The sequence below is a fragment of the Delphinapterus leucas genome, chromosome 1, assembly GCF_059928025.1.
Source record: "Delphinapterus leucas isolate spDelLeu-1000000601 "Yukka" chromosome 1, BTC_Dleu_Yukka2, whole genome shotgun sequence".
Lineage (NCBI taxonomy): Eukaryota > Metazoa > Chordata > Mammalia > Artiodactyla > Monodontidae > Delphinapterus > Delphinapterus leucas.
Genome location: NC_143129.1, coordinates 57,460,212 through 57,483,285, shown reverse-complemented (window position 1 = coordinate 57,483,285; position 23,074 = coordinate 57,460,212). Strand labels below are relative to the sequence as shown.

Here is a 23,074-nt window from a genome sequence, read left to right as displayed (position 1 = left end):
GTGACATTTATGATGTGTGTGTGTAGCTCGAAGTTTAGCAAGGTTTATAAAAGCAGAGATTGGACAAGGGAAATGGCAGGGATTAACATAGGGGAAAGAACCTCATGAACAAAAAGGTATCGAGGTACCAGAGAACCAGGCATGTTTGGAATATAGCCAATTAGCTGGAAAATAAAGTGAAAAAGACAAGTCAACAACAACAAAAATGATTAGACAAATAACTAGAACCAATTAGTTGAGGGCCTTGACTGCCTGGCTGAGGAGTGTAGATTTTACAGTAATCATTGGTGAACGACTGGAAGTTTTGAGCAGGGTGTTTTTAATAGAATCAGTTTAACAGAGTGATTTAAATGGGTTGGTGAAGAAAGCAGCTGAACGTAGAGACCGGTTAAGAAGCCATTATAATAAGGAAGGCAAGAAATAACAAGACTCTGATGAGGTAATCGCCAAGAGTAAGAGAAAAGTTGGATCTAAGAAATATTAAAGAAGTTGAGCTAATAGGACTTGGCAACTTTTCAGTTTATGAGAATGGGGCAGGGCGTGGTGGAGGAGGAGATCAAATATTACAGTGAATTTGGGGCCTTCCTGAGTGACAAGAAGGATGATGAGATTCTTAACAGAAAGAGAACATAAAAGTAGTAGGCTTGAAAGAATGAGAAATGATATTTTCACTTCACATGTATTCAACTTGAAGTTCAAGTAGGAAATCCCAGGGGTTCTAGGTAGGAAATCCCAAGACATCTGTCTAGCTGACTGGTGAAAATTTAGGACTAAGTTACCCATGTGGAGGGAATCAATGAAACTACAAGATTACAGGAGCAGGAAGAGAATAGGGCCAAAGACAGATCTAACAATGCACCTGGTTTATGGTATAGAAAGGAGCAGAGGAATCAGAGAAGTGGTCAAAGAGAGAGGAAGCATGCATGCACACGTGCAAAAAAAAGAAGGAAAATACTGTGTTTTAGACACCAAGAGGAAAAAAGTATCAATAGAGTCAGAGATTGAGGAAAGTAAAGATTAAAAAGAAAACATGGCTATTGCATTTTGATGACTCGTGATGGCTGGGACTGCTCTCAGGAGCACAGGAGCCAGGTTGCACAGGCTAAAAAGTGAATGACTGTTCAAGAAACAGGACCGTTGTGTTTACCTATGCTGGACTCACTGTAGTAGCAGTTAATTCCTACTTTGGAGAAGTACATTTTTTCTTCTCCTGCTTCCTATCTTCATACTTATTTCTTTTCTCTAAGTCATGTGCTTTAGTTTAAGATCTAATAGGAATTTAAAAGAAGACTAGTGAAAATGGATTTTCATTGACATTAGGAAAGGTACAGAATCAGAGTTTCACATAAAAAGCTTATACAGTCATATCATAAATTACATATCGTGGTTTGCTTTAATGATTTGCACTGCCTTATAAAAAGCAATGATGATGCATCTCAAACAGTATTCTCTATTCTGGGGAGATAAAGGTGTAGATATTTGTTGACCATCTACTTCTTAAAAATCAGATATTCATATTCTACCATCAGTGTGCTAAATAGGCTTCCCAAATGAAATAATTCCTGAAGTGGAAAAGGAGAGACAAGTCCTTTGTTAATCATTACAGTTAATTATTAACTGTCCTAGAACAGTTAATAGTTAAATAGCTGATTGGCTCAATGAGACCTGAAAATTGATTCAGTGAGCAGGGGAAGAAATTCAAGTAACCCCACAAAGATCTCTATTATATTTGTAACCCAAAAGCAAGGACCAGGGTGGTGAAAATGGCTACTGCTTCCAAGAGCACAAACAAAATTAATTGGTAAGCTTCTTCAGGAAAGAGATTCTACTGTCTTCTCCCCATCTAACTCCCCATATTTCTAGTTAGCCTTTTTTTTATATATATAAATTTATTTTATTTATTTATTTTTGGCTGCACTGGGTCTTCGTTGTGGTACGCAGGCTTCTCATTGTGGTGGCTTCTCTTGTTGCAGAGCACGGGCTCTAGGCACGCGGGCTTCAGTAGTTGTGGCATGAGGGCTCAGTAGTTGTGGCTTGGAGACTCTAGAGCGCAGGCTCAGTAGTTGTGGCACACGGGCTTAGTTGCTCCGCGGCATGTGGGATCTTCCCGGGCCAGGGCTCAAACCCATGTCCCCTGCATTGGCAGGTGGATTCTTAACCACTTCACCACCAGGGAAGTCCCTATCAGAAGTTTTAAATTAAAAGGCTTCACAGTGAAGTCTCAGTGAACCAAAAATCAAATTAATAAGTACAGCTGAGCACTCTGAATAATTTAAGTTTTGTTGTATTTCGTACACTTCGGGCAAAAAAAAAAATAAATGTTATTTGCAGACTACCTGAAGAATTCTCAGAGAAAACTGAGTTAAAAGTTGCCAGTCATATTAAACAATATCTACCTGCCTTTTAGCCAGTCTTCATTTATCTTGATTAAAAGCGTTACTATTTACAGACTCTGCCTCAGTTAGACTTAAATTAAGTCTTTCATCTGTTAACCCCTTTTACCTTTCTCATTGAAATCAGTTTGCATGTTGATGCATCTGATCAACAGGAAACACCATCTTCTGTGACATATAGAAAGATCTCTAAAAAGGCCTGATTTTCACCATTGGTGGCAGAGGCAAATTTCCTTTTAGCAATATGTCCGTACCTAATGGCTTATTTCTGTACATGAAATTTGGATGCTAGATAATAATGAGTTAATGAAACATACCATAGAACATTCTAGGCACAAACTCAAATTTAAACAACATATTGAACACCCATCCTCTTTGTCCTTGATTCTTTTTTTTTAAAGGCAGGAGAGCAGACATGAAGGGATCATTAAATCTGTCTCAGTAATTTGTGATCGGCTAAACAGCTTCTAGGTGCAGATCTATAAAAGTTCACCTTTCAATGTGGTACTTTCCACACTATCAGACATAGGTTACAGTTTCTTTTTTTTTTTTAATTTATTTATTTTTGGCTGCGTTGGGTCTTCATTGCTGTGCTTGCGGCGAGTAGGGGGTGGGGGGCTACTCTTCGTTGCGGCACGTGGGCTTTTCATTGTGGTGGCTTCTCTTGTTGCGAAGCATGGGCTCTAGGCGCACGGGCTCAGTAGTTGTGGCTTGCAGGCTCTAGAGCGTAGGCTCAATAGCTGTGGCACACGGGCTTAGTTGCTCCGCGGCATGTGGGATCTTCCCGGACCAGGGCTCAAACCTGTGTCTCCTGCATTGGCAGGTGGATTCTTAGCCACTGCGCCACCAGGAAAGTCCCAGCTTACAGTTTCAAAAATGAAAAGAATTTTCTCAAGTTTGGAGGATTTTAAATATATCATAATCAGGTAAAAATAAAAAACTTTAGACAATTAATTTACTTCTGGACCCTTGAGTTGTTTATTTGGTTCTTGAAGAATAAAAGAAAAATACTCTCAAAATTCACAAGTTATTTATTAATATTAGTTATTATCTCCTGGAATAGGTATAACTCACCTAGGTATAAGCTAAATATTAATGATATAAATTTAGAGGTGGATTGATTTTTACATGAAGTATTTGACATTGATGACTTATTTTTAAATTCAGGTACTCTTTAAATGAGGTAAATTCTGTGGGAGCACATAGCATAGGTGATGTTGAGAACATGTTCAATAGAAATCCTGTGAGAGTTGGTAAACATTTTTAAAAGCCTTTTACCAATTTTGATTATTTCACTCTATGAAAAGTTATTTTAAATTTACAAAGTTTGTACATAACAATACTTATTATATGGAGCCCCTACTAAGTACCAGGCACCATATCAGACACTTTTCTTTTCATGCACTATTTTCAGATCCTCACCATAGCTCTAGAGGGTTAGAGTGATTAATGCTATTTTCCAAATAAAGCACCCAAAACTCAGACTAGTTAAGTGACTTCTCATGGCCCCACAGTTGGTTAAGTGATGGGTCCAGGATTTGACCCTAGATCTTTCTGGCTCCAAAGCCTTTACTTTTTCTCTGCACCACTTTCTTTTCTGTGCATCACTTAGATTCCTCTTCTCCAAGCATTGTTCTTCCAAATAATCAGTTCCCATCCTGTATCACAGCTATTTTTTAAATCTTTCATTTATCCTAGTACTAACCATTTTGATAGAAAATGCTCTTTGATATTGCTGCTGCCACTTAATTTTTTATAGGAATTACTGTTCACTTTCATGAAATCTATTAATAACTAGCCTGAACTTCAGTTAATATAAGCAGATTTAAAAGGAGCTGTGAAAGTTCTACTCCTCTGTCATAAAGACCTATAAAAAATAAGAACATACTACCATCTCTAACAAATATTTATTGAGCCCCTGCAGTGCTTTGGAAGGTATTTAATAGGCTTGGGATTTGAACATGAATAGAACCCAGTCCCTGACCTTCAATGGTATTCATCCTAAAGATGAGACAGGCGTGTGAACAAATAAGCACAAAACAGTGTGAAACATAGAACAGAACAAATACATGGTATAGTGCATGGTGGAGGATAAACAGGTGATAAACAGGTAAGGTAAGGATTTGCTCTTTCAGGAAATACTGGGCATATCTCTATAGAGGCTAAGATATATGAACAGGGCGTCTAAGCTAAATTTATTTGGAAAAACATCCAAATTATATAAAGAGATGCTCTGCTATGTGCTATGTTGAATGACTGTCCCCATTAGGAGAGGTAAGCCTAGAGACCCTTACTTGAATCTGTGTTTGCACCAGTATTAGCAGTTAAAAGCATAGGTAGGCTAATCATTCAGACTTGGGTTATTTATTCTTCTAAAATAGTAACAACATTATTCATAAGGTAAAGAGGCTTTATAATAAGAATAAGTAATGAGTTCCTGCTATTTAAATATATTTGTGGTTTCAGATAAAAGATTTAAAGTTGTAGCATTTTTTAAAGTAGTTTCATTATTCTTTTTGTAAATACCATGATGATGATGTTAATGAGTGCTGTTTTTCCACTTCCAGAGAAGGAAAATAAACATGACGTATAGGAGGTGGTATCTCTTGGGTTCCAGAGCAATAACCCTTCGTGAACAGTGTTTTGTGCCCTCCATGTCAGGCATCAGAACGAATTCCCCATTACACATTTTAGTACAGAAATCCTACATTCTTTTATTCTCTTCGGGAAGACACTATTTATAGTTATACTGTCCGTCATCTTCTCTCTCGAAATAGGGGAGTTCATCAAAGCTTTGTATGAGTCAGATGAAAACTGTGAAGTGGATCCCAGCAAATGTTCATCTAGTGAACTGATAGACCATCAGAGCAACCTGAAAATGTGCTGTGAGCTGGCTTTCTGCAAGATCATCAACTCTTACTGGTGAGCTGCTGTCGGTGCTTCACTCCCTGCTATTGGAACTTCAGTTTTTCAATATGAGTTATCACAGTGTTAACTGTTATTTCCCAACCAAAGGAAGGACTTATGGGAAAAATTGAAAGTTTCCCTAATACAGTTTTGTCTAAAATCTAAACCTGTCTTGTAAGCAGAAGTTGCTCTGAACTATCCACATAAATATAATATTTCCCCAGAATATTAGCACCACATCATCTAATACCAAAAGTATTTTGAGGACTTTTAAACATATTTACTAGTGTCAAACAAATGTGTTAATGATTTTTGATCATTATTCTAACCCCAGCAATTGGTGAGATTTTGGAAGCTTTTTGATGAGCAGTCTTTAGAGAGATTATGATGAGCTGTAGTAAACCAAATGGTTTAGTCAGGAGCCTCATGCCATTTTCCCACTTTGCAAAACTAAGTTTACACTAATTCCTGAGTTTTGTAGCTTTGGGTTTCTGGTCTCCATCTGGACATCTATGAATTTTCCACCACTTCTCAGGCATGAATCAGACAGAAGCTCTCTCTGTTAGGCCCTCCTCATAGCCTGGCTCTGTTGGGCCAGAGTGGGATCACCTGTGCTTCCTTGGGTTATAGTACTTTTATATTTGGTCCTTCTTCCTTCCCCAGTGTTTTCCCTCGTGAGTTGAAAGAAGTGTTTGCATCCTGGAAGCAGCAGTGCCTGAACCGCAGCAAGCAAGACATCAGCGAGCGGCTCATCAGTGCCTCGTTGTTTCTCCGTTTTCTGTGCCCGGCTATCATGTCTCCCAGTCTCTTCAACCTCATGCAGGAATATCCTGATGACCGCACATCTCGGACTCTAACTCTCATTGCCAAGGTCATCCAGAACCTGGCCAACTTTGCCAAGTAGGTGTCACTACCATAACCACTTTTTAACAACATTATTTAAAAAGTACATGAGGCCTAACCTTTGGATGAGCGTGGGGTGCCTCATAACTCATGTTACATGATTTTCATTGTGGTATTATTAAAAATAGCAAAAAAATTGTAATCAATTTGAATATTCACTTTATAGAGGAATGGCTAAGTAGTCTGTGCATTCAGTGGAATATTTGCAGCCACTGCAAGTTGTGTTTACAAAGAACCAATAATATGCAAAATGATACAGATATAATTATATTAAATGAAAAGTTTTATTAAAAACTCCAACCAAGGGCTTCCCTGGTGGCGCAGTGGTTGAGAGTCCGCCTGCCGATGCGGGGGACGCGGGTTCTTGCCCCGGTCTGGGAAGATCCCACGTGCCACGGAGCGGCTGGGCCCGTGAGCCATGGCCACTGAGCCTGCGCGTCCGGAGCCTGTGCTCTGCAACGGGAGAGGCCACAACAGTGAGAGGCCCGCATATAGCAAAAAAAAAAAAAAAAAAAAAAAAAAACAGCCAAAAAAAAAAAAGATAGGATACCAAATGGTGCATATACTTTTATCCCAACAATATGAAAACACAAAAACCTAAGTATAGGAACATTGGGAAGAGCAATCAGTCAAAATTCTATGGTTACATTATCTAAGACAAGTGGCCTGGCCCCTTCAAAAAGTCAATATCATGAAAAATGGAAAAGATGGAGGAAGGACTGTTCTAGATTAAAAGAGACAATGCATTGCTTGAATCTTAATTGGATCTGAACTGGAACAAACATTTATAAAAATCATTTTGGGGACAATTGGTAAAATTTAAATATGAACTATATATGAGATAATTTATAAGTAATGTCTTTTAAAAGTTTTAGTGTGACGATGGCATTGGTTTACGTAAGCGTTTTTCCTTATTCTGGAGAAATAGGTGCTAATGTACTTAGAGGCTATGTCTGCAACTTAGTTTAAAATGGTTCAATCAAAAAAAGAGAAGAGAGTGAAAACAAACTTGGCAAAATGGGAACGGTTGGTTAATATAGGTGAATGGCATATGGGTGTACGTTGTATATTCTTTCAACTTTTCTGTAGCTTTCAGCTTTTTCAAAAGAAGTTAGGAGAAAGAAATTGGAGAAGAAATGCACTGAGCTGTAAATAGCAGATGTTTGGGTGGTGGAATGGGTACACCTACCCTTTTTTCCTTCCACTTTTCATTGTTTTCAATTTTTTCTTAAGTTTGTATAATTTTTATAATTTATAGAAAACAATTTTAAGAAATCACTGAGAAGCAATTCACACTGGCAAAATCAATCCCAGATTTACTCAGTATTGAAGCTTAAGTACAAGTTTCTAGTAGCAATGTATTGAAGGAAAAGATTAGAACTTCAATGAGATACATTGTTTTCTAGCATGTGGCTTTTTAGAAGTGCACTATTTTAACTTTGTGTGCTCTATATATATGCTAACACAGAAATATACATGTTTACCCATATTTGAGCTAATTCTTGTAAAAATTGTTTCTAGTTTATTTTGGAACATGTTTTATGGACTTAAACTAGTCCTGGAAGATAGCTAGAACGTAGATAGGCAAAGAAGAGAGGAAGTTCTCTAGTAGAAATAAATAGCATGAGCAAAGGCTTGGAGAAGAAAAAGAGTATAATGTATTTGGGGGACTTTGAAGAAGCTAGCAATATTGAAGGTTTATACTGATAATGAATGTTTACAATGGCTTTAAATACCAGGAAAAAAGGATTTTGTCTTTACCCTATAGAGAATAGAAAGCTATTCAAAGTTTTTGACTATTAATGTAATATTAGGAAAGTATGTTTTAGTATTTATCACTTATAGATAATAAACAAATTAGTCACCTCCCCAAAATTAAAAAAAAAAATGTATAGCTCTGTGTAAAGTCAATTCAAAATGATCACATCTCTTTTCCTGAATATGTTCTTTCTCATTTTCTCTCCCTCTGCTTCAGATTTGGTAACAAAGAGGAATACATGGCATTCATGAATGATTTTTTAGAACACGAATGGGGTGGAATGAAGCGCTTTCTTTTGGAGATCTCTAATCCGGACACCATCTCAAACACCCCAGGCTTTGATGGTTACATTGATCTGGGCCGAGAGCTTTCAGTTTTGCATTCCTTACTGTGGGAAGTAGTTTCCCAACTTGATAAGGTAAAGTAGGCGGGAAGGGTAACAGGAGATGGGAGGTAGAGAACCCTAATGTACCTGGATTCTGGAGAATATCTACAGAGTAATCACATTCATGCTTTCTGCTTGTTGAAAGTAACCATTTGCCCTAGAAGTCTGGGAGGAAATAGTTATGATTTCTGAGTAAAATATATGCCCTACAAACCAGGAAATTCTAATAAGCCACAAAATTATTAACATATATTTTTAAGTAGTTACCTGAATTAATGGAGTATATATTTCTATAAACAAATATGTTTGTGTATTTGCCTAGAAACTAATATCAAATATTGTTGTATGAAGCCTTATTCATGTATAGTAGAGTGAGAAGAAACCTCATGTAGTAATTTCTAATGGAAGTGTGGACTTAGAAAAATACTGAGACTATCACATTTAAGTAACTTACCATGAGATTTATTTTTATCATGCAAGTCAGAGGGTTTAATATAACTATTAGTACCTATAGAGTTATGTGGGATCTGAAAATCCTGATGTTTTCTTTTCATCTGCAGATGTGAATTAAGAATAGAGAAAACAATTATCATTTTTTAATCATTTATTTTCTGACTATAAGCTAAGAATTTTTTTGTATACCATATTAATAACTAAATATATACCATGCCAGTCATTTTCTTCCTTCTCGAATTTTGCAAAGAGGAATAGAATTTGTTATGGAAAACAGTCTAACAGACTCTGGCTAGGTTTATCACAATAATTATTTATTGATGTTTTTGTTTGCTACAGCTACTTTATAAATACCTGTGGTGGTATGTTAGAATAACTTCAAAAAACAAAGTTATTTTTCTGTGATAAGAATTTTTTTATTTGTTTTCCTCCATTTTCCTATTATCTTTATTTTTTTGAGTCAGAACATTTTTTATTTTTTTAATTTTATTTTATTTTTTAATACAGCAGGTTCTTATTAGTTATCTATTTTATACATGTTAGTGTATATATGTCAATGCCAATCTCCCAATTCACCCTACCACCACCACCACCCCCAATTATCTTTAAAAACATTGCACCAATAAAATGAGGGAGAGGGGAGTAAAACCTATTAACAAAGACCACTTTCCTGAGGAAATGTAAATGGTAGGGTGTCCACTGGTGCCCAAAACATTTGTAAAATAATAAGCTGTTTCTTATTCTCAAGGACCCCTTCTTAACTTTTAGAAATGCTAGCTAGATTTTAAGTTGCAGCTATGCCGAGGGTAAATTCCTTGGATATGAATCATGGCTCAAGAGAGTCAAGCAAGTAAAGACATTCTTCAGATGGCATCTGTACTCATTTGAGCAGGGTAGAAGAGTCTGTTGAGAAGACAACGAAAACCTGGAGGCAGCCATGTAAAACTGCCTCATGGATGAAGGTTCCCATAAGACCCCATGAGAATGAGAATTCCCCAAAGAAAAAAATGATTGAGATGGATAAAGCAAATCATAAAAAGTTATTCTTCACTGAATAACTGCATCAGTGGGATGCAGATACAGTTATCTTCTGAAATCAACCTGGTTTATTCAGGGTCAAGGTCTTTTTAACAGGCTTTGCTGTGTAAACACACGTTCTCCTTTTTAAGTTCTGTTTGGTCCTGGGAACCAGCAGTACATCTATCTAGGCACCTCATAGATGTGTCATAACTTTGCTGTTTAAATTTTTTTTTAAAAATTGTCTTGCTGATGCAAACTCAGCTGGCAGTAGGTCAGGGTTCCCAAGATTAAATGGCTAGTGGATGGCAATATCAACTGTGTGCCCTGCAGTGCTCTGGACCCCTGAATGCAACACCTTCTTGTATGTTGGCATGCATTTCTTTCCTCACATGATCCCTTTTCTTTGGAAGTTTCATCACACTAGCCAATCCTCTGGTCTTAAAGTTCTTTTTGGTTAGAAGGTGTTTGGTTCTTCCCCTACCCTACCCCACCTTGACCTACCAGCCTCCCAAAGATTAGTTTGCTTTGCATGTCTATTTTAGTTGGAATGGCAATAGTTTGGTTGTTTTGAGCATGTCTTTTAATTTTTATTTGCATAATCCTAATTTCTATTTCCTTTCTTTCCTCGATGTCTGCTGCATCTTGTTTCGCCTCCTCCATTCATCTCGACGCCATGGTTCTGCTGCTCCATAACAATGCATTATGAACCTGCCACTCCCATATGCAAACACCTACCCTTCCCTCCAACCTCCACCCCTCCATCAATGGGCATCGTTGTCCCAAAAACAATCTGTGGTGGATATCGCAATGCTTATTATCCAATTAGGGTGAAAATTCCTTCCTACAGGCGACCGTGGCAAAATTGGGACCTCTCCCTCGCGTTCTTGCTGATATTACCAAATCTCTGACTAATCCTACACCAATACAACAGCAACTGAGACGCTTCACTGAGCATAACTCCAGTCCAAATGTCAGTGGAAGCCTCTCCTCTGGGCTGCAGAAAATTTTTGAAGACCCTACTGACAGGTATGAATTTCAGAGAGAATTGGAACTACTTAGAGGGAGATAATATGTAGAGATTTGGAAAAAATCTATTTAACTTACTTGTTGAATTTACAACTTTAAAATCATGAGCAGTTGGAAAGAATCTTCTGAGATAAATCCAATTGTTTGTCATAATAATACACATGATCTAGGATACTTATTTTCTAGAATGATATTGTAGAGTTATATTCAACAAACTTATAAAAAGAACCTATGTTCTGCTTAATGGAAGACTAAGAGCTCTATGAAATTGATATTTTCAGGTATTGTAGCACTCAAAAATCTGAGAACCTCAGTCGAAAATATTTTAGAGCTGGCTGTGTCAGCTGAACAGGTAGATACAGTGTTGATGCTTAGACTTTGTTTTCTGTATTGGCAAGACTTGTGTCTTTAGTAGGGACCCTTTGGTTGTGCACTCAGGGCTTCTCGAAGGTTTAGACAGAACCAATTAACTATGAATTGGAATACCTTGGGAGGTTTAAAACCTAACTAGGAAATGATTGGAATTCTAGTAAAAATCTAAGACAGGGATGGAGTGGTCTATGCAGTGTTATTCTCCACCTTTGAAGAAAAACTAAAAATGTTGGATCTTATCCTAAGAATTGTGATGATGAAATCTGTGTTTAGAAACCAATGTAAGTCTCCACACCAGACCTCTGAGCCTTCTGAAGAGTTCCTGTGCTTGAGTTGAGGAATCTTAACTCTGTTGAATTTGCCTCAGGAGTAATTAAGGGCCCTTTCTTTTTCCACAGTGATTTGCATAAACTAAAATCCCCAAGCCAGGACAACACAGATAGCTATTTCAGAGGGAAAACTTTATTGCTGGTTCAGCAAGCCTCCTCCCAGAGCATGACTTACTCTGAAAAGGATGAAAAGGAAAATAGCCTTCCTAATGGCCGGAGCATCTCCCTCATGGACCTTCAGGACACTCATGCTGCCCAAGTGGAGCATGCGTCTGTCATGCTTGACATGCCAATGCGCCTGACTGGAAGCCAGCTTTCCATAACCCAGGTGGCCAGCATCAAACAACTTCGGGAAACCCAGAGCACTCCCCAGAGCGCACCCCAAGTGCGAAGGCCCCTGCACCCAGCCTTGAACCAGCCAGGCAGCCTCCAGCCCTTGTCATTCCAAAACCCTGTCTATCACCTCAATAACCCAATTCCAGCAATGCCAAAGGCCTCTGTGGATTCCAGTTTGGAGAATCTAAGCACTGCCAGCTCCAGGAGCCAAAGTAACAGTGAAGACTTCAAACTCAGTGGACCCAGCAATAGCAGCATGGAAGATTTCACCAAACGTAGCACTCAGAGTGAGGACTTCTCCAGGCGGCACACTGTGTCGGACAGACACATACCTCTTGCTCTGCCACGGCAGAATAGCACGGGGCAGGCCCAGATCCGAAAAATGGACCAGGCTGGGCTAGGTGCCCGAGCCAAAGCCCCACCATCCCTGCCACACAGTGCTTCCCTACGTAGCACCGGGAGCATGTCACTGGCATCTGCAGCTCTGGTGGCCGAACCTGTGCAAAATGGGAGCCGGTCCCGGCAGCAGTCCTCTTCCTCCAGAGAGAGCCCTGTTCCCAAAGTGAGAGCGATCCAGAGACAGCAGACACAGCAGGTAGGGGTCAGTGCTGGAGGGGGCTGCCAGGTACTTGGTCCAACTGTTTCCTCGGTTCTTTATATATAAATCATTGAGAAATCCAATTGCTAGCAGGGTTTCCACTTAAAACTATTTTTTGCAACCTTTTAATGGAAGAGGAAATGAAAAGTTTGGGAGGCTTCTGGCTAGATGAGGCAGCAGAATGTAGCTTGCCTCATTACTCTTAGGAGACTGTAACAACCACTCCAGGGGCCTTTCTGTCTCTTCAAGCAGCAGAGCCATGATCTCAGCACTGAGAACAATCTGTGATGTTGAGTAATAATTAGACACTTAAGCTGTGAATCTGCAGGCCAAATCAACTAGGATATATTTTGGGAATCTGGACATTAATCCTCCTTAATTTTTTTTTCTTAAGTTTCCAGAATAAGTTTTGCACTTTCAGCCAAGAGTTTAACGTAACTGCTCTCTACTCCATCCCCCAACTCCCTCTGGAAGTAGCAAGTCCCCGTGTGCCTTTTCCTGGAAATGGCTAGAAAAATAAACAACTGAGCACCTATAGAAGCAAGGTAAAGAAGAGAGGTAAAAAGATAGAAACACAGGTGGTTGACAAGTATTCTCTAAACATTTATGAAAATCTCTTATATTTCTATTTACATGGACAAGCCCAGCTCGTGTCTCACCTAAATTTAATATAAGATGATCAAACTTTTTTCTTCACAAATAAAAATGTTCCTTAAGAATTTTATCATCTCTTCTTTACAGATTACATTTCGAGGCAACAATCCATATTTGCTCTTGAAATAAACTAAGAACCTTATGAATGTATATATATACATATCTTACTTTCATCTAAAAAAGATTTTTCTCCTAAAAAAAGCTTTGTTGAAGTTTTTTTGAAACCTAATCCTACTTTATTTGTATTAGGGAGCTTTGTGATTAGAAGAGTTCTATGACAAATCCTTTTGTCAGCAGAATCACTGGTCAGAGGAGACTGCAGTGAGACCCCCAATGTATCTCTTTAGTATATTTGCGTTTTTATAGGTAGGCATTTACTGATTGGGCTGCTTCTGCCACCACCCTTGCCTCTACTTTGATAATTATTGTTTAAAAAAAAATTAGAACATTTACAGAATCCTTAGATACAGAAGTAGAAGAAGGGATGAAAACTTAAGCTGATTCTGGTAGGCAACTTCCTGGGCAAAACCTCCTAGTTGGTCAGTTCTTTCCTGAGAAATAAACTTTTTCTTCAGTCTTAAATTTTTTTTTTTATTTTGTTATATTTCCCCAAATTTCACCAATTCATTTGATTTAATACACATTTTCATTTAAAGAAAAGGAAAAAAGATTATACTCTATTAATTTACATAATGATTATATTATATAATTTTTTCCTTTTCTTTAAATGAAAATGCTTTTATATATATATCTTTTATATATATGTCATATATGTACATTTAATTTACGTTAGGAGGCTATCAGTCTCTCCCACCTTATTGTGAATTAGTTTCCATAATTTGATTTTATGCTAGCTTCTAGTTGAGATCAACCCCTTTCAGAGAATTAAATTGTTGACTGAGAGGAGAAAAGAAAGATAAGTAATTTCAGAGATGCAGCACTGTGTGGAGGCAGATGTCTACGTGGGGGTTCAATGCAGCTTGAAGGCCCTGAGGATGAGATAAGAAGTAGAGAAGAATATCAGATTGGCAGAGAGGGGCAAGACAGGGCACAGGGCGGGCCCTCTGCCTACTTTTCAAAGGTGGATTTAGTCCCAGCCCTGGAGAGAAAAGAAGAATGCTTACCCTTCCCTCCTGTATCATGTTGTCCTCAATTCCCAGGACCCGTGACTCAGACTGTTTATAGATATTGTAAATTAAATAGCCTTTTGTGTGATCGTCGGAAACGAATTGTCATTTATAATATTTGTGCTGTAGGAAAATATAACACGTACCATATAAGCACTACGTGTTTCTGTGCGTGAATAGAAAGCTGTTTGGATAGATGGGAGGTAGGAAATGCATATATGGTCTTCAGACAACCAATTAAAATACTTTTGAGCCATAGCCATTAGTGAGCTTGGGAATGTCTATGTTATGTTGGCATGAAGTGAGGCATAGCCACAGCACAGCTTTACATATTCAGCCCTGTTTGTGCCTTTGCTGGTGCTGCCACTGTCATACCAGTTAAACCATAAATCACTGTATTTTGATTGCTCAATTTTCTGTTTTTTCTACACTGGCTTTTTCTATGCAGATGTTTTATTCTTTCAAACGTATGTTATTATTTTTTTTTGTTCCTTATCATTTTTGCTTGCTTTTCTCATCTCACTCCCATGAAGCCTCTGATGTTCTATATAATCAGCACATTTTTTACGTAAATTCCTTTACATATTTTAATTGCAAATTGTGTTGGGGAATTCTTCTCTCCCAAAAACTGGAGGATTTCTTTGTGGGGATTGTTCTGCCAGCATTTGTAATTATTGGAGGTTTTGTCCCATGCAAATTCCATTTGTATCTTAGCACAAAGGAGCGGCCACTGTTGGCAATGTAACTAGCTTCAGTCTTCTCCATTTGCTGAGTAGGAAGGAAATAAAATCCTAGTTCTACAGAGAAGGAATTTTTTGACCCTTTTCGGCCTCTGTTTGGATTTCTTTTTAATCATTTTCCTCTCCATCTTGTTTTTTTGTGTATCATGTATTCTGTGCACATAATAGACTCTATTTACAATATATGAGTTGTTCAGATTATAGCGTGTTACCTAACCTTAGAAATTCTAATTTGAAGAGGCTTTTTAAATAGGTATTTGACAAGCCTATCAGAATGATGCTACAGTTTTCACATTTGGATTTGTTGAACCCTCTCCTAACCAACCTTTTCAAGGATTCTCAGAGTTTAGTTACTAATTTAGTCAGCTCTTTCTCTGGTGTTGATAGCAATAGTGTTATTCATTTATAGGGACCTGACTATTTCAGACTATGGAGAAGCTGAAAGCAACAAGTCTTATTTATATCTAGTAAATAAACAGGGAACCGGCCTGTTCTCAGTCATCCTCAGCATAGCCAGGCTAACTATAGGATCAGTGAAACTGCTTTCTCAGGCCCTTTTGCCCTAAAGCGTTATTATTTTTCCCAGAGAAACCCTATAAAAGCTTTATCTCAAAAGGGTGATATTCCTAATAGGAATCCGTGCTCCTTTTCATTTCGTCTTTTTCATCCTTCATTTTCTTTAATGATCCATTGTTGGAAGTCAATGAAGAAAATGCTCTTCTTAAGGCTATACTAAGCAAGATGGCATCTGAAACATTTACCAACCTCTTTTCTCAATTTCTTTGACTATAAACTAGAGGTAATAAATTTTGTTAGCTATCCAGCTTATAAAGGAGATAGAACAATCACTGAGGAAAAGCCTTTGATGTACTTCCAAAGGATTGGAGGAAAAACATAGGGTATCCTTCTCTTAGTAATAAATTATACTTTGGTAATGAATTCTAAAGAGAATCCAAAGTAATAATAAATGAATAATATTTTATTGAGCATCAGTTGTGCAATGACATAGTCACTACCATTCCAAAAGAAAAAATATTCTATGATATATGGTGCCATGCTTCAAGGGTTGACAGTCAAATCAGGAAATAAGACCAGCACTCAGAAGACCAACCAAGTAGATGTAAAAGACAGTATATAGTTCTTTCATATGAAGAACATATTACAATAAAAAATAATTTTGAAAAAAATTTTGAAATAAAAATCACCTCCATAGTCTTCAGTGTAGATAAAACTATTTCTGATTTGTTCAATATTACTTTTCTGCTCTTTATAATTATGTAAAGGTTTTATCATAAATACAAGGAATAGTTATATTAGTCTGATTTATGTTTTTAAAACTTATTGACCACCTACCGTATGCCATGCAAAGTGCTAGGGTATATGAGGAAGTGGTTGAAAAACAGATTCAACCAATAAAATAGGAATAGACTGGAATGCCCAGTTCCCATTGTACACTGTCTCATAATTCACTGGACATTGTTAGTCCTTCTGAAGGTATGGTAGCTACCACCAACACCAGTGAAATGAACCAACTCTTTGTTTTTACAGCTTCTCACTTTACATTTTATGCCTAGATTACCTAAGAAGTTGTTTTTAATATGCTTTTAGGGGATAAGATCTCTCTTTAGTATGTTCTTAGGGATACTATTAGCTTGTACTGCATTTATTGGCATTCAATAAATAGTTACTCGTAACAAATCACAGGGGAAGAAAGTTCTTGCGAACAACATATTGTTAACTATAAAACAGAAAGCTACTGAATTAGCTTCCTTGAAGTTACAAATTCCAAACATTAAAGTTATTCATTTTAGTGGCTACTTTATCTCAAGCAGCAGCTGAGTAGAAAATCCTGGTTTCACAGAAAAGCAGCTCTCCTGTGCCCTATGTGGTAAAGGGATAAGATTCTAAAATTAAAAAGGCATTTGTCTCCTTTAAGTATTGACTTTCTAGTAATTTTTAAAGACTCAGAACCACAATATTTTGCCTTTCAGGTGTACATATATCAAATAAAAACCTAAACCCCTTTTTAAACTATTTTTCTCTAAATACTAAAGCAATTTATTGTGCTCTGCTTTCAAAATCCAGTAGGGGGAGAACTAGGGTGTGCGTGTGTGTGTGTGTGTGTGTGTGTGTGTGAAGTACCTTGTAGTTTACAAACTGCTTTTACATGCCATCTCATTTGTTTCTCATAACTTTTGAAGCAGATAATTATTATCTTTTTTAATATAAATGATACTATAGTCTATAGGTCAGTGTTTCCAAAGTGTGATACTCAAAACTATTTAAATATACAAGGTATTTAATCAATCATTTAATTATTTTAACACATATTAGAAAAATATCTAACTATTAATATGTATTTATAAATTTATAATATATATAACATTAAACTCATGATTTTACTGATAATATTGCTTAGCATAAGGACTTAGCTAACTGAAAAAGGTTGTTTTAAAGAGATGATAAATAATATATCAGTGACAACGTGGTTATGACAAAAATAATGAGAATGATACACAAATGAATGAAGTATAAGAAGCCTGCCTACCATAGTGGAGATGAAGGTAGACTTTTTAAGAACTGAGGGTACTGAAGTTTAAGACATGTTTATGTTTTTCTTGACACAGTGGAGAAAATGGCTTTATAGAAGGAATTTCTAAAAGTTCATTCACCGTTGCTTGTGTGTGCCTCAGGCATGAAGCTGTTTTTTATCGATATGTATCTGTAATCTGTTTGTAAATCAGCCAAACCAGGTTCTTCTTCAGACCTTTAGGAAATACCCTCATACTACTTTTGTATGAATATTTTTTAAAGTCTCTCCCAAATAACCTTTTTGTCTCTGCAACCAATTTTTTTCATCTAGTCTTTCTAAATCTCAAAGTCATCAAGATACCCCTTATTTTGACATATCTATATATTTAGAGTTTAGCCGGGTTTTATTCCAAAACGACGTAAAGATTCTTAAGGTACATAGCTCTGCATGGGAGAGAAAATTCCCTTCCAATTATTTATAGAGTATTGGTCCTCAAAATAGAAATTCATTTTAATTATAAAAAGGCTAACTCACATAAAAATGCTTTGTTCTGTCTGTCTCTCTTTCTTCTCAAGAAAGCCAGAGAAAAAGAATTTGTTGTCTATTTCTAGCACTGTTTATGGAGAAAGCACTAATGTTCAGTAGCCCAATATAAATTGTCATATCCAGGGCCAGTTTTCTAAGCATAAATACAGTAATAACATCTAAGTTCTATAGTACTCCATAGTTTCCAAAGAACTTTCACATACATTATATTGTTCAGTCCTTACAACTCCCTGGGAGATGGTCAGGATAGGTGGTGATGGTGGTGGTAGCCCTATTCAATAGATTCGGAAAAAAGTATTTAAGAGATTAAGTGACAATGTAAGTAGCAGAATTGCTACTCAAAGCCAGAATTCTTATCACTCTGCGTATCTATTGGAAAAGGCCAAGTTATCTAGCTATCCTAACTGGATAGAAATATCCCTTAGACTATGTTGATGTCCATTGTTTTGATCCTGTATTCATCAAGAAACTTTCTGGTAAAATATGGACTTCTGAGTGATGTTAACCCATGAAGAAGTCAGTGTCTGTAAAAATGACCAATATCACTTTTTTTCTCTTTCCCTAAATGGTTGATGTGAAAATTAAGAATTTGGCATTCTGATATATAAATGGGTACCTTGTGAGTTGTTTAGCGTTAATCAATTCCTTGGTTCCTGATCATCCCTGGTTAAGCAGATGTTGCCTCACCTGAGCAATCAACCATCAACTTGTGCTTTCCTTCTCTCATTCTGTCATCATCGTAATTTCATTAGGTAATGACCTAATGAAACCATTGGACTAATTAACAATTTTAAGGCCTTGGCTTTCCCTCTTTGGAGGGAAAAAACGGCAGGTTCTTAGATGTGATTTCTATTCACAACATTTCAGAAGATTTTATCCTTGTATAAATGGATATTCTCTTCCCTCACCACCAGCCCTTGCAGTAACAAAATATTATTTAGAACTGGGAACATTTAACAGAAAACAGGGATCACAATAATGTCTTCTAAGAATAGCTCTCTTTGTGAAACCTAACTGTGGATGAGCTCTTTTTGGAGATACTAATAGGTATTTCTGACGCAGGTTCAGTCACCTGTGGACTCTGCCACAATGTCCCCAGTAGAGAGGACAGCAGCCTGGGTTCTGAACAATGGGCAATATGAAGAAGATGTAGAAGAAACCGAGCAAAATCAAGATGAAGCCAAGCATGCCGAGAAGGTAGAACCTAGTCTGTCTTTATTGCTCGCACAGTGATAGGCCACCCAAAGGGTCATCTAGCCAAGGAGATGATCTCCCCAGGGTCCCCAGCTTCAGCTCCACCTCTTATGTTAACCCTTATATACATATCTGTGTATGATAATTCAGTAGTGTCTGTGTTTGAAAATACGCGGAAATGTCCATCAAGCTGGGGTGGGAGGATTAGCTCGAATTTTTTTTTTTTTTTTTTTAATATGAGGTGACTTAACTTGGAGAAAACTCTGCTACTCGTTTCTAGTCATTTTAGGTGAATATTTAGTGTTTCTGTATAACTAACCAAACTCAAGATTACCCTTGGACTAGACTTCCTTTCTATATCTTTGTAATGATTTTGTCTTTTTTTGTTTTTCTTTGTTTGTTTATTTATTTATTTATTGGCTGCGTTGGGTCTTCGTTGCTGTGCAAGGACTTTCTCTAGTTGCCACAAGCAGGGGCTACTCTTCGTTGCGACGTGCAGGCTTCTCATTGCAGTGGCTTCTCTTGTTGCAGAGCACAGGCTCTAGGCGCATGAGCTTCAGTAGTTGTGGCTTGCAGGCTTCAGTAGTTGTGGCTCGTGGGCTCTAGAGCGCAGGCTCAGTAGTTGTGGTGCATGGGCTTAGTTGCTCCGCGGCATGTGGGAATCTTCCTGGACCAGGGCTCAAACCCGTGTCCCCTGCGTTGCTAGGCAGATTCTTAAACACTGCGCCACCAGGGAAGTCCCTTTTTTTGTTTTTCTTTTCACCTTTTCTGGGTAAAGAACTTGTAACACTATAGCTGATTTTTTAAAAGACATTGACTAAAAAAAAAAAACGACATTATCTATTGCTTCAGTTTTGTTTCGTTTTGTTAAGAAAAGCTGACATGAAGAATAAGGATTATCAAACAAGAACATTGACATCATGTATGGCATTACCTCATTAACAACCAGACAAGTAGCTTCTGCTTACTTATCAGCAGGAACCTAAACTATTCTAATTGATGTAGTCTACCTCTTCAAACTGTATAAGAACTGTCATCTTTGACCTTCTGGATTAATAAGCATAGTGTAGGACCATGACGTTGGACAAGCAGAAGCTAACTGTCTGATTGTCAATTAAATGGAATATTATGTAAAAATACATTGCATTTTACAAAGCAGCATACGGATTTATCATTAATTACTAATGAATTTAAATAGGCCATATACAAGACAGCTTAATGCTTCTCACCTTACCCAGAAATGACATTCCAGTTACTCAAACCCCAACCCACAGCAGCTTCAGTACAAGAAAGGGCCACGTAACCAATTGAATTATATAAAGCTTTAGTGAATATAAATTTATATAAAGCTTTAGTGAGAAGACAGACATGTGTTCCAACAAGCAGTAGCAAACTGGGCAGATGAACGATATCATGAAAATGGGCCAAGAGGCAGCATTAATCAGCCCCAGAGAACATGTAGGCCTTTTGCTTAGAGCTTGTGACCTGGATGTTTTACACTTTTATAGCTGGGGAGAAAGCAGCAATAGCCTATTCTGCCATAAAATTCTATTTATTGATTTAGTAACTTAACATAGAAGTACTGCTTGCTCTCTAAAGGGCTGGCTCTAGTAGGGTGAAAGAATGGCAGTCTGATGAGTGAAGGCATGTCAGAGATCCTGCAGTACAGGTGATGATACAGAAATCTTTTCTCACGTAGACAACTGGCTTTTGGCTTATTTTAAGTCATTTGTCAGGCTTCTAAATGCTTGATCTTTTTTTTTTTCCTGCTCCCATTTGATACCGTCACAGATTGGATGTGGCTTGCAGGAACTGGTAGTTTAATGTGGAGAGTGATACATAAATATATAGATTTGGAATGCCAAGGTAAGACTAAAAATGTAATTTTAGGAGGCGGGCAGAGCTCCTAAGTGATGCCTGTTGATAATTTTAAAGAACGTCAGCAGCCCGTGGAATGGCAGTTCAAGGCAGCATCCAGCTCCATTGCCTAGGGTTTCTATCGTAAAAAATAAATCACTAACGTCTAAAACCAGCGTAACTCCAGTATTTCTCTCCTTGTCTGTGGTGCCTCTTCTCCTCTGCTCTAGTACGAACAGGAAATTACTAAACTGAAGGAGCGCCTGCGAGTGTCCAGCCGGCGGCTAGAGGAGTATGAGCGCCGGTTGCTGGTTCAGGAGCAGCAGATGCAGAAGCTGCTGCTGGAGTACAAGGCCCGGCTGGAGGACAGCGAGGAGCGGCTGCGCAGGCAGCAGGAGGAGAAGGATAGCCAGATGAAGAGCATCATCAGCAGGTCAGAGGTTACCTGGCGGTGGACGTGGGCTAGGTAGCTAGGGCTGCAAAGAGGTGAGACGATAACCCAGAGAATCCTAAAGCAATGGCAGCAAAAGCCATTTGCAACTCTGCATGTCCTCTGTGGTACTTGGTACAAAGGTGACAGCTGACTGTATCTCTTACACTTTTCTAAATGTGAGACCATAGTGCACTTCCTTTGAAGATAGAGGTAGTCTATTTTCCTTTAGCTGTAACAATTAGAAAAAATTAAAACTTAGTGACTCACTTGAGAGGTCTTAGAGGAAAACTGAATCTTAAAAATGTACGTATTCAATGTCAAAGGCTAACTTAGTTTTTTACAGCAAGCCCAGAGAGGTGGAAGGGAGTTTCATGGGATGTCTTCAGGGCCAGAGAATCAAGGGAGTAGGCCAAGGACGTTCAAAGGAGACTAAAGGAGGGGACAATTTTACCAAACACTACATAGCACTTACTATGGGCCAGGTACTTTTCTAAGCACTTTACAGATAAAATTTGTTTAATCTGTTAATAATAATTTGATTAATGCCAACCTCTGAAGTAGGCATTATTATTATTCTCATTTTACAAATAAAGAAACAGGCAACAAATTCATTAAGTCACTTGCCCAAGGTCACTTAGTGTTGCTGCTGGGATTTGAAACCACGCAGTCAAGCCCCAGAGTCCATGCTCATGACCACTGTGCTTCAGTGTTGTTAAATGCTGTAGGCAGGTCAAGTAACTTAAAGTCAGAGAAGGTTTTCTGTTTTAGCAGCACATAAGTATTTAGCAGTCTTACCGAGAGGCTTTTCATGGAGTTTAAACATCAGGGAGCTAAGATGTGAATGGTGGAAGAGAAAGAAAGTAGACCTACTATGTGTAGAGTACACTCTGAGGAAACTTAGCTGTTCAGGGGAAGAGAAAGGCCAGCTGTTACAAGGTAACAAGATTAGGAGAGGGTTTGGTTTTTGTGGGTTGGTTTGCAATTTTAAAATGAAATAAGTTGTGCTGAGGAAAGGATCTGATAGAAAAGAGGGAGATAATAATTGTGGGAATGCTGTTCCAGAGGAGGTAAAAATCCAGTCCCAGTAGAGAAATCAACTTTGGATGTCTTCTTCTAAGGTGGGTGAGAAGATAGAGCGTGGTTGCAGATCTTGTACTAGGAAGGAGTGGCAGTACTGAGCTGTCCTGAGTGTGGGTTTCTTGTCCTCTACGTTAGCCAGCTCTCTCCTTGAAGTTGTTGATCTCTCCTTACTACCCCATTCTAGGCTAATGGCTGTGGAAGAGGAATTGAAGAAGGATCATGCTGAGATGCAAGCAGTTATCGATGCAAAGCAAAAAATAATTGATGCACAGGTAAGCAGGTTCTTAGTCTAGTGGAAGGCACTTGTTTATAATAACTTATCTCCTGACTTCCCACCCTTTGCAAATGCCAAGGCACATGATGGACAATAGGTCACTGGAAAGTTCTCAGCATTACCTTGTGAAGAGTAAAAGAGTTTCTTTGTGACCT

The 23,074-nt window shown here is 38.0% G+C and overlaps 1 protein-coding gene across 27 annotated transcripts in view; it reads left to right on the top strand.

The window, feature by feature from the left end:
* RASAL2 (RAS protein activator like 2) overlaps nt 1–23,074 on the top strand; it is a 393,146-nt gene that overhangs the window by 353,170 nt on the left and 16,902 nt on the right. For 20 of the 27 annotated variants that reach the window (XM_089920164.1, XM_089920249.1, XM_089920225.1 and 17 more), the window contains 8 exons: nt 5,171–5,315; nt 5,964–6,200; nt 8,179–8,380; nt 10,647–10,846; nt 11,617–12,478; nt 19,144–19,278; nt 21,363–21,565; nt 22,830–22,917. In XM_089920164.1, the coding sequence (XP_089776290.1) occupies nt 5,171–5,315; nt 5,964–6,200; nt 8,179–8,380; nt 10,647–10,846; nt 11,617–12,478; nt 19,144–19,278; nt 21,363–21,565; nt 22,830–22,917 (2,072 nt within the window). Of the gene's footprint in view, nt 1–5,170; nt 5,316–5,963; nt 6,201–8,178; nt 8,381–10,646; nt 10,847–11,616; nt 12,479–12,875; nt 19,279–21,362; nt 21,566–22,829; nt 22,918–23,074 lie in introns of those variants that run through there. The other 7 variants (XM_089920293.1, XM_089919904.1, XM_022556582.3 and 4 more) reach the window with 3 other exon arrangements.